This window comes from Cebus imitator, unplaced genomic scaffold (genome assembly GCF_001604975.1).
Source record: "Cebus imitator isolate Cc_AM_T3 unplaced genomic scaffold, Cebus_imitator-1.0 Scaffold296, whole genome shotgun sequence".
Classification (NCBI taxonomy): domain Eukaryota; kingdom Metazoa; phylum Chordata; class Mammalia; order Primates; family Cebidae; genus Cebus; species Cebus imitator.
Window position 1 is genome coordinate 42668 of NW_016107611.1, and position 10671 is coordinate 53338.

The 10671-nt window shown below is 55.4% G+C and overlaps 1 protein-coding gene across 1 annotated transcript; it reads right to left on the bottom strand.

Moving 5' to 3' along the window:
- Nucleotides 1–234: 234 nt before the first annotated feature.
- CD177 (CD177 molecule) lies at nucleotides 235–10108 on the bottom strand. Its single transcript, XM_017502303.2, has 9 exons — nucleotides 9954–10108; nucleotides 9725–9865; nucleotides 9368–9553; nucleotides 8017–8136; nucleotides 7652–7807; nucleotides 2713–2853; nucleotides 1197–1382; nucleotides 955–1089; nucleotides 235–722 (listed from the first exon to the last, which is right to left on the bottom strand). The coding sequence occupies exons 1-9, from the start codon at nucleotides 10003–10005 to the stop codon at nucleotides 493–495; spliced, it is 1347 nt and encodes a 448-aa protein (XP_017357792.1). The 5' UTR covers nucleotides 10006–10108; the 3' UTR covers nucleotides 235–492.
- Nucleotides 10109–10671: the final 563 nt, after the last annotated feature.

Genomic DNA, 10671 nt, shown 5'->3' on the forward strand with positions numbered 1-10671 from the left:
TTGTGGCAGGGCCCCTCTCAGGGTACCCTCCCCTCCCTGGTCATGGTGATGCCCAAATACACTTGGCTGGAGCACCCTGAAGGCTCTGCTCCCATCCAAGCTGGTTTAGAGACGTGAACCAGACCGATAAAGGGCAGGCTTTGAATGGTGGTTTTCTCATCAGGTTACTCTCCTCCCCCATGCTAGATCGTTGGGTGTCCTGCTGTCCCTCACATGGAGAGATCCCAGCACTGGGAGAAAGGACAGGGTCTTTATTATCAGATACACACAGCCACTCCTCCAATGTCCCCTCTCCCATAGGGCAAGTCCAGCTGCTCCGGGTCCTCCCCAGGGTCTTTATTAGGTGAACAGATGTGATTGGTTGTGTGGGGGGAAGATAATCCATGGACAGGCTGGGAAAAGAATTTGGTGTCCAAGGCCATGACGGTATGAGGTCAGAAGGATGGTTGGGTGTGGTGGTCAGCGGGATGAAAAATCGTAGGGAAAATGAAGTTAGCAGGAAGGACAAAGCGTCCCCCACCACAGCACCAGGGCCAGTGCCAGCCCCAGCCCCCATGTGAGAGACTCCAGGCTCCCGGCCCCACCTCCCTGGGGCTCAGGGACAGGAAGCTGCACATCATCCTTCTCACGCACAGAGAAGATCCCGATTTGCCTGGTGTGGTTCAACAAGAAGCCAGGTTGGGCCACGCAGCCCTGAATGCTCATTGTGGTGGTCAACCCACCTAGAGGGAGAAGACCAAGTGAGAAAGGACACAAAGTACAGCCCAGCCAAATTCATAAAGCCAAGAGTCCAGACCCCCAACCTCTCCTCCCTCAGACCCAGGAGCCCAGAGGCCCCCAGCCCCTCCTCCCTCAGACCCAGGAGCCCAGAGGCCCCCAGCCCCTCCTCCCTCAGACCCAGGAGCCCAGAGCCCCCAGGGCCTTCATCCTTGGGGCCCCGCTTGCAGCACTGACCTCCTGAGAGACGAATGTACCCATCATAACAATGATCAGCGCCCCTAGGACAGGTCATTTTGGGGGAGTCAGATGAGCAGGATCCAAAGGGCTGCAGGCAGGCAGGACACTGCCGGTTTCCTGGGACAGGGGCAGCTGGGGAGCAGAGGGAAGGTGGGAGTGCATGTCTGTGCTCAGAGCAGCCGCCCACCTTGGGCCCTGTGCGTCTGGGTCTTGTCTCCCCATGGCCCTGGATGCCATACCTTGAGGAGGGAGAGAGTTCAGCAGGACCCTGCTGCTGTCGGCTCCATTGCACAGGTTGGAGGCGCAGAAGTGGGAATAGGAGGCCACGAGCACCCCAGGAGGGCGTGAGTGGATGGAGTTCGTCTGGGAATCCTTAGCCCCAACAGCGCTGCAGCGTTTGCTCCCTACCAGGGTTGATGTGAATCCTGAGGGTGAGAGGGAAAGCTGGGCTGGGGGACCCAGTGGCTCCCGGGGCAGCAGGGGCTCTGGAGCTGGACTCCCTGCCCTACACAATACCCCCCCGGCAGAGGGTGAATGCAGATACCCTGATCACAACTGCATGGGTCATATTTAGCATGGGGCAAAGATGGAGCCTGGGGCCTAGGTACTCCCCAAAGCTCTGCCTCTGCCCAGTTCTCTCCCAAATGTCACCTTCTCCATGAGTCTCCCCTGAGCACTCATCTTAAAATTGCAGCCTTCGGGTTGAGTGCAGTGGCTCATGCCTGTAATCCCAGCACTTTGGGAAGCCAAGGCGAGCGGATCACGAGGTCAGGAGTTTGAGACCAGCCTGGCCAACATGGTGAAACCCCATCTCTACTAAAATTACAAAACTTAACCAGGTGTGGTGGCACACACCTGTAATCCCAGCTACTCCAGAAGCTGAGTCAGGAGAATTGTTTGAAACCAGGAAGTGGAGGTTGCAGTGAGCCAAGATCGCGCCAATGCACTGCAGCCTAGGCGACAGGGTGAGACTCCGTCTCAAAAAAAAAAAAAAAAAAAAAAATTGCAGCCTTCACCTCACTTTTCCTATCTCCCTTTCCTTGCCAGATTTCTCTCCAGAGCTCGGATCCACATCCCCACACTTCGCTCCTTTTTGTTTGCTTGTTTCCTGTTTCTCAAGGCATATAAAGCTGTAGGAATACAGATGGCATTGGATCTGCAGCGCCTACAAGTGCTGGACAAACATCTCCGGACCGTATGAAGCCACTGAGATTCCTCAGTGCCGGCACAGTTCTCTGCCCTGGGCAGGGATTACCACATACATCGTCACCCCTACCCGGAAAGGCAGGCACTGTCATTGTCATTGCTTCACACCCAGTTTTCATAAGAGGAACCCAAGATGCGGAGAGAATAAGAGTTGGATTTAAAATTGCAGATGTGAGCCGGGCGCAGTGGCTCACGCCTGTAATCCCAGCACTTTGGGAGGCTGAGGTGGGTGGATCACGAGGTCAGGAGATGAAGACCAGACTGACCAACAGGGCAAAGCCCTATCTCTACTAAAAATACAAAATTAGCCAGCTGTGGTGGCACATGCCTGTAATCCCAGCTACTCGGGAGGCTGAGGCAGGAGAATCGCTTGAACCTGGGAAGCGGAGTTTGCAGTGAGCCAAGATAGTGCCACTGCACTCCAGCCTGGGTGACAAGAACAGACGTGAAGAGAGCTGAGCAGGAAATTCAGGGGAAAGGATCCAGGGGGGTGGAGGGAGCTGCTGGGGACTTGGGGCAGGTGTTCATCTTCTACCTCAGGCTACGCACCTATGTCTACCAGCAGCAGCGTCTCCTGACACACCTGCCCAGCCTCACAAGTCTCGGTGGCAGCTGCGGTCCATTCAGTGGGTTCTTGGCTCAAGTTCTCCCTTGACTGGATGAAGATGCCCCGATAGCAGGTCAGAAAATCTGGGGAGAGGAAAACCAGGGTCTGTATAAGCCAGGAACCCACCATGTCTGTCATCCAGGTCCTGGGCTGGGGAAGGCGATCATGCTGTTGAGTCACACTCCAGTTGACCTGACCACGGAGTCCCTCAAGCACAGATTCAGAGGGACTTGGAAGTCCAAACCCCACCTGCATCGTTCCCCCTGTTTCTGCTTGAACACCTGCAGGGACATACTCTCACACCTGTGGGAATGGCCATTCCTGGCTTCAGGTGTGAGAGCAATGGAAGCTCTTCCTTTTCCTCTGCCCATCTCTGCTTCCCCATCTGAGCTTTAAGGTCCTCATTGCAATAATAAGTTCAGAACCTGAAACCTTTCTCATATCTTTCAGCTGCAAAACTCTATGTTCCAAACAAAAGATGCGGATGCCCAGGTGGGCTGAGCACTGCCTCTGCGCCTGGCTGATGTCATTGCTTCCCACAGATCCACCCATCTAAGGTCCCAGGGAGCTCAGCTCATCTGTGATGCCTCATTTCCCTACAGCACCCCCACAGTAGGTGGTGTGATCACAACGGCACCGTCATTTGCAATAAGGGAAACAGAGGCAGCGTTGCTCAGTAGCTTTCCGTGCCACACAGCTTGAGTGGCAGAGGTAGGCTGGGAACCCAGGGACTCTGGACCCTCAGGGTCAGTGTTGGGGGCAGGAGGGAGATGTACTGATGACCATTCTTGGCTACCTTGGCCCGGAGGCCCTCGGGGCTCTAGTGTGTGGCCCCCGCCTTCCCTCATGGCCATCACAGAGCAGGGGGAACGGGTCCCACGACACAGGGACTCCTAGACTGAGCCCCCAGCTTCTACCAGCATGTGCGACCTGCAGGAAGGATATTGCCCAGGAGGGCTGCTCATTTGCCTACTTCACGGATGACAAAATCAGAATCATGGCTCCTGCTCCCTTCTCCCACCCTGCTCTCCCTGCCCCCATCACCCGCCACCTTGATTTGTGCTGGTCTTCCTGAAAACGTTGGTGTTGTCTTTGACCACTCTGGTTCCTTTCCATTGTGTTCCTCAGGAAATCTTGCTGGCTTGAGCTGCATAAAATCTTCAGAACCCAACCCCATGTCACCACCACCTCTGCTTCCATCGGGGCCAAGCCCCCTCGGCCGCCACCTACCTCCCGAGGCTCTCCCTGCGCCCGCCCAACACTCTTCCTCTTGCTTCCTTCTCCACCCAGCAGGCAGAGGGAGGCTGGGTAAACCTAAGTCAGTTCCTGTGACTCCTCTGCTCCGAAGACTCCAGGAGGTCCCCATTCTGGAGAATAAAATTCTAAGCCCTTCCAATGGCCCGGGAGGCCTGATGAGACACAGCTGCCTCCCCGCTCCTCAAAGGTGTCCAGCTCCACTCTCTCCACCACGATGCTCTGCACATGTGCTTCTGGCAGGCACCCACCCGCCTCAGGGCCTTTGCATCTCCTTCTGCCCCGTGTCTGCAACCATCCCTTCCTCTTCCCAAAATCCAGGGAAAGAGGCTCCATGAGATGTGGAGACCTTGGATCCTCAGGCAAAGCTGAGGCTGGAAAGTGGTTTCAGCGGCAGAGTGGGGCCTGGGACCCACGTGTCCCTGATTCAGACAGGGACTCTTCTCTGCTCTCTCACTGGGACCCCTGCCCAGCTCCTCTGGGGGCAGCCAAGGCCTTATCCATCCTGGGGACACTTGGTTCTTCACAAGGGGCTGCTGCCATGGCCCTTTGAGTGACCTGTGTCCCTGCACCCAGCCCTCCTACTCCTGTGGCTTCTTATATGCAGTTCCATCACCCTGGAGCCTCTTCTCTCTCACACTTGGTCCCCATCATCTTGTTGTTCCCCTAGTGTCTGATGCCTGGTCTTGTGTCTGCTAAACTGCTGGACTGCGTTTCACCAGAGAAGGCAAAAGCAGCCTCCAACATCTGGCTCTGGTGTTGAAAGCAGAATAAATAGGGAGCTCTATTAAGAGCACTGATTTGTGGCATAATAGCTGTGTTTCATGTGGTATGTGTGTGTTTGTGCAGTGTGTGTGCAGGGGGGGTGGGGGTATGTGCATGATGTGTGCAGGGGTGTGTGGTGTGAGTGTGTATGTATGTGTGAGGGGTGTGGTTGTATGGGGTGTGTGGTGTGTTCATGGTGTTTGTGTGGCGCGTGCATGTGCAGACATACCGTGTGTGATGTATGTGGTATGGGTTTATTGTGTGGGAAGTAGGAAAGGTCCTTTTTAAGGTTTCCTTTCAGGTTAAAGAATAAGTGTGCTAATTCTTTGTTAAGCCCTATGTAGCTGTTAGACATGCCATGCTTACAGGCACATAGTACATTCTATGTTCTTATACTTTAACCAAGATATCTGTGCTGGACGTGCTCACAGGCATGTCCCAGCTCTCCATTGCTTTTACCTGTTTAGAAAGTTTTAAGTTGTTAGCCAATTGGGTTTTAGTTTAGATTGTGAGGTCTGGCTCCAGCCAATGTAGGTCAGACACGGCAGTAAGGACGACCCCAAATGCATAAGGGTTAAATCTGTGTGTTTTCCTTTGTTCATTGTACTCTTATGTCAAGACGGCTAGTGAAGGTACCCGTCCTGCAGTCCAGGAAGTAAAAATTGCGTTGCTAAAAGATGCTTTGTCTCAGTGCTAATTTTTCTTTGTGGCACCGAGCATGTATTTCCAACATTTGTGTGTTTGGCATGGTGTATGTTCTGTGTATTTGTGTTTTGTTTGCGTGTAGTGTGTGTGGCATGCCATGTGTGTTGTGTGGATTGGGTTGTATGTGGTATGTTATTGCATGTGAGATATATTGAGGGGGAGTGTGTATGTGTGGTGCCTGGCATATAGTGTGGACGTGGCATACGCACTACATGTACATTTGTGTGTGTTAAGTGTGTTGTGTGCTCTGTGTGCAAATTGTATTCCATGTGTGGTACGTCAGGGGCATGGGGAGCGTGTGTGGTATGTGATGTGTGGTGTGTATGTGGCATGGTGTGATGCACTGGTGTCTGCTGTGCTTATGATGGGCTGTGTGTGTGGCATGTGTTGTGTCTGATTTGTTTCTGAAATACCTTCTGGATTATCAGTGTCACATGGTCCCAGAGACCAGGGCCAGACCCTAACACCAGCATCAGTCAAAAGGAAAGGAACATGTCTCAGACCCTGCCTTTCCCTGCTCCACAATCTTCCATGGCTCCCCAGCCTTCAGGAGAGGGTCCACCCCTCAGCCTGGCTTTTCAGGTACTTGAGCGACCATCAGGTTCCCCACTTACCTCCCCCTCCCCTAGCAGTACCCATTCCAAAGGCACACCAGGCCCTTTCCTCCTCGACCTCACACCTGCTGTTCCTTTGGCTTGGATCAGCTCCCTCTTCAACCCCTATACCCACTCTGTCCACCTGAAAAACTTCTAATCACCCCCAATCCCAGCTGTACCCCCTCATCTCGATGAGTCCTTCACAGGTGGAGTGAGGGACTCTTCTTGAAAACAGCAGGCCCACTGCCACCTCCAGTCCTCTGCGGATTCTACACGCTGTTTCCTCTGCCACCAATGTCCTCTTCCTCTTCTATCAATGAGCTGCAGGTCATCTTTAACACGCAGTTTACAGACCACCTCCTCTATGAAGCCCTCCTTAACTCTCTATCCCCCATGACATCAGCATCTTCCTCCTCTGAGCTGCCCCAGGCCCCACATCCGTGTTTGCCACAGCCCTGATCACCTCAAGCTGTGACCGTCTGTGTCTGTGGTACCTCCCCCTCCTAGTCCCAGTGGCCCTTCAGGTAAAGACAGGGTCTGACTCATTGGGGGGGCCCCATGGGAGTGCTGCATGCCCTCACTTCAGCAAACACCTCCTGGTACCCTTCCTGAGCCGGCCCCTGAGCTACCCAAGCCTGGAAACCCTGGTGCCAGAGACACCAAACCCCTGGCCTCGGGCTCCCAGCCTAGCCAGAGAGAAAGAGCAAATGCACAGAGAAAGGTGTGCAGAGCTCACACAACTCTAGTGTGGTGTGGGCAGACAAGGACACCGAGGCGTGGGCAGGGAAGACTTTGCTTTTAGGAGGGAAGCTGTGATTCCTGTAAGACCTCCACCTCCCCACCCTGGCTTCCCGTTACCTTGGAGCACTTCTCTCTTTTTTTTTTTTCTGAGACGGAGTTTCTCTCTTGTTGCCCAGGCTGGAGTGCAATGGTGCGATCTTGGCTCACCGCAACCTCTGCCTCCCGGGTTCAAGCGATTCTCCTGCCTCAGCCTCCCAAGTAGCTGGGACTACAGGCATGTGCCACCATGCCTGGCTAATTTTTGTATTTTTAGTAGAGACGGAGTTTCACTATGTTGGTCAGGTTAGTCTCAAACTCCTGACCTTGTGATCCGCCCACCTCAGCCTCCCAAAGTGCTGGGATTACAGGCATGAGGCACTGCGCCCGGCCGCCTTGGAGCCCTTCTTATGGAGAAACTCCCTGGCACTGTCTTCCAGGGAAGCATCTAAATGGGTAAGCAGGGACCCTCTCAGTGTCCTCGTTTAACTCTTGCTTTCTCTGTCACACCTGAAGCACCCTTGATTTTCTCTCTGATGTTCTCTCCTGTGCAGGCAAGGCTGCTGGGGCACTCCAGCACCACAGGTGGGGCGGGGTTGCTGAGGGTGTTGGAGAGGCTAGAATGGCCTAGAGAAGTGGGAGACCTAGGGTTACCCAAGGCCAGGGGTGTGGAGACACAGAAATGGAAGCAGCCCAGCACTCCCAGCAGCATGAGAGCCAGCAGGGGCCCCAGCACTCCCTGTTGCCTAAAGCCTCGTGCAAGCAGTCCACTCTGCACCCTCACCTTTCTCCTTCTGGCTTTGGTGCCGTGGCTCTGAATGCTGCGTGGGACTGCAGGTCTCAGTCATACTCAGGGGCCCAACTTCCCGGGTCCCATTGAGCAGGTTGCAGCCTGGCTGGGTCATGCATCCCTGGACTCTCAGATTGGAGGAGATGCCCCCTGCAGAAAGTGGGGAGAGAGGGAGAGCCTCTGATGCTGTCCTGAGGACCACCCAACCCTCAGAGGCAGGCATAGCTCCAGGAAGCCAGGTCCACCCTCCTCTGGGTCTCATGCCATGCCTCAGCTCACCCTTGCACCCCAGAGACTAAGATCTCAGTCCCCGAACCTTTTTGTTCAGTCCCCATAGGGCCCCGATGTGCCAGGCTTACCTCCCGTGAGCCTGAGGAGGCCATCATAGCAGTCTGTGCTTCCTCTGGGGCAGATCTCTTCTGTACTCTCCAGACAGACTTCCGGAGACAAGCAGACTGGGCACCTCAAGGACCCTGGGTCTGGGGAAGTGACACAAACAGAGTGAGGGGGCACTGAGAGGGCCCCGGATGTGATCAGATACCTTCTCTGCACCTGCTTTTGCTGGCCTCAAGAGTCAACCTGCTCAGTCTTCCCAAAGGGCCTTTCTGCTGCTCCCCTCATGGGGTCTGGCTGTGGGAAAATAAAGAAGTGTAACCAATGAAAGAGGAGGGGAGAGAGAACAGGAGGTCTGGATAAGGCATCTGGGGCTGGGTACAGAAAGGGGTCTTGAGGGGTGGCTGGGCTCGGTGGCTCATGCCTGTAATCCCAGCACTTTGGGAGGCCAAGGCGGGCAGATCACAAGGTCTGGGGTTTGAGACCAGCCTGGCCAACATGGTGAAACCCTGTCTCTACTAAAGATACAAAAAAAAAAAAAAAAAGCGCAGTGTGCTGGCACATGCCTGTAGTCCCAGCTACTCGGGAGGCTGAGACAGGAGAATCACTTGAACCCAGAAGGCAGAGGTTGCAGTGAGCCGAGATTGCACCACGGCATTCCAGCCTGGGTGACAGAGCCAGACTCTGTCTCAAAAAAAAAGGTTGGGGGGGCTCTTGGGGGGAAAGTGGGGTAGGCAGGGTGGAAGAGGGGGCCTGCTGAGGCCAGAAGGAGACTCAGACATGGTCAAGTCTGAACCTTTCAACAAAGTCTGGCCTTCCGAGGGGAGACACAGAGGCAGACTCTGGTCATGGGAGCCAGTGGCTTCACCTCTAAGAGCCGCTAAACCTCTAAGAACAGGAAACTTCTGAGTTCACAAGCTGTTCCAATAAAAGAAGTGCAAAACATCTCCCCAGACACTTTAGAACACCAGCCAAGGAAACTTGAAAGCTACAGGTCAATCTCCCTTAGGAAGAGGAAATGCAAAAAACCTACATGAGACCTTGTTGAACCAAACGCAACAGAATACAAGAAGAAAAAAAGAAGAAACCAGGATGACCCAGTTAATGGTGATTTCAAATCAGAAATCACCTGTTTGCTCTTAGAAGAGGAGGGGTGCGAGGAGTCCTGGGTGGGGCAGGTGGGTGGAAGGATCAGGAGGGAGTGGGGAGGGATGGAGAGGAAGGCGAGGTGCGGGGCGGCGGCCAGGGAGCAGTCAGCGGAGGCATGGAACGAGCCCGGAGCAGGACGGCGAGCCAGGGCGGGAGGGACCCTATAACCAGCCCTCTGTGCTCAGCCGACCCCCTCCTGGTAGCCCCTCCCTCTCCTCCCGCAGGTACCTGCTGGCCGCGGCGAGGCCCAGAGCGGGGCGGAGGTGACGAGGTTGTTGCAGCGGTCACCCTGGCGGCACACATGGGTGTAGGAGGTCATGGAGAGGCCGGGGCCCATCCGGTGCTCAGTGACGCGGGGCTCCTGGTCCCCGGCCTGAGTGCAGCCCTTGGAGAGCACCATGCTCACTTTGGGTCCTGGACCGAGAGAGGGGGGCAAGCAAGGATGGAGGTCAGGCCTCCGGGGTCCTGGAGGGAAACGCTGCAACGTGGCGTAGGCTGAGAGGGGATCGTTCTTTCCGGGGAGGTGGCTGCCGAGTCCCAGCACAGGGTTCGAGGGGCTGAGCGGGCAGGGCGGGGCCTCCTCACCGCTCTCTATGAACACCAGCGTGTCCTGGCACCCCCAGCCGCTGGTGCAGGTGGTCTCCTTAGGGGTCCACGACAGGGGCAGGTCGGATACATTCCACACACCCTTAGCTGTCCCCAGCTGGCAGACCAGCGCCTGCACTCCTGGAGTGGAGAGAGCAAATCCATCTCAGCACGGTTCCCTTGCAGTAGCCTCCAGGAAAGTCCCCAGGTGGCTAGGGTCATCACTCACCTGGCAGTGGGAAGGTAACCCCCACAAGGACCAGCAGGAAGACCAGACTCATAACTCGTCTGTAGCTGGCACCGTCTTCCTGCTTTTTCACCAGGAAACAAGTCCTTTATACCAGCTCTTAAGCAGCCAGCCCAGGAAATGGTGGTGGGTGGGGGGGGGGAGTGGGCCTTTTAAATGGAAGCCTGGGCCCCACCCTGAGTTTCAACTGCCCCAACGGCCTATCAGGGACCCCCTTTCTTCTTCAGACCCTCGGGTCCAGACCCCCAGCCCCTCCTTCCTCAGACCCAGGAGTCTGGGCCCCCAGCCCCTCCTCCCTCAGACCCAGGAGTCCAGACCTCCAACCTTCCTCCCCTAGACCCAAGGAGTCCAGGCCCCCAGGTCCTCCACAGTTAGAAACTGTGGCATCTTGACCCTAGGGTCACCCTGGTTCAGACTCCCAGCCTCTTTCCTCCTGAGTCCAGCTATGTGGATTCCCACCCCCACCCAGTTTCTGCAGTAGTTTGGGAAGGAAGGTAGTTTCCTCATTTCTCATGGGCTCCCTGGCCACTCCTGTACCCCAGATGGGGAAATGGCTCAACTACCGGTGGGGACGTTGTGCAGAGGGCATCGGCTTGTTCCCATGTCTTCCTGCCTAGTTTCTACCCTCCACTGGCTTCCGGCTTCTCTGTTCTTTCTTTTTCCTTCCTATATTGCTTTTCTTTTGATTCCCTGTTTCATG

What these genes read in the sequence shown, in the direction of transcription:
- CD177 (XM_017502303.2), bottom strand. Translation starts at nt 10,005, where the DNA reads ATGAGTCTGGTCTTCCTGCTGGTCCTTGTGGGGGTTACCTTCCCACTG. An exon ending in GGCCTCGCCGCGGCCAGCAG is followed by an intron (nt 8,137 to 9,367) that starts GTACCTGCGGGA and finishes TCACTTCCCCAG; the next exon opens with ACCCAGGGTCCTTGAGGTGC. An exon ending in CCAAAGCCAGAAGGAGAAAG is followed by an intron (nt 2,854 to 7,651) that starts GTGAGGGTGCAG and finishes TCCTCTCCCCAG; the next exon opens with ATTTTCTGACCTGCTATCGG.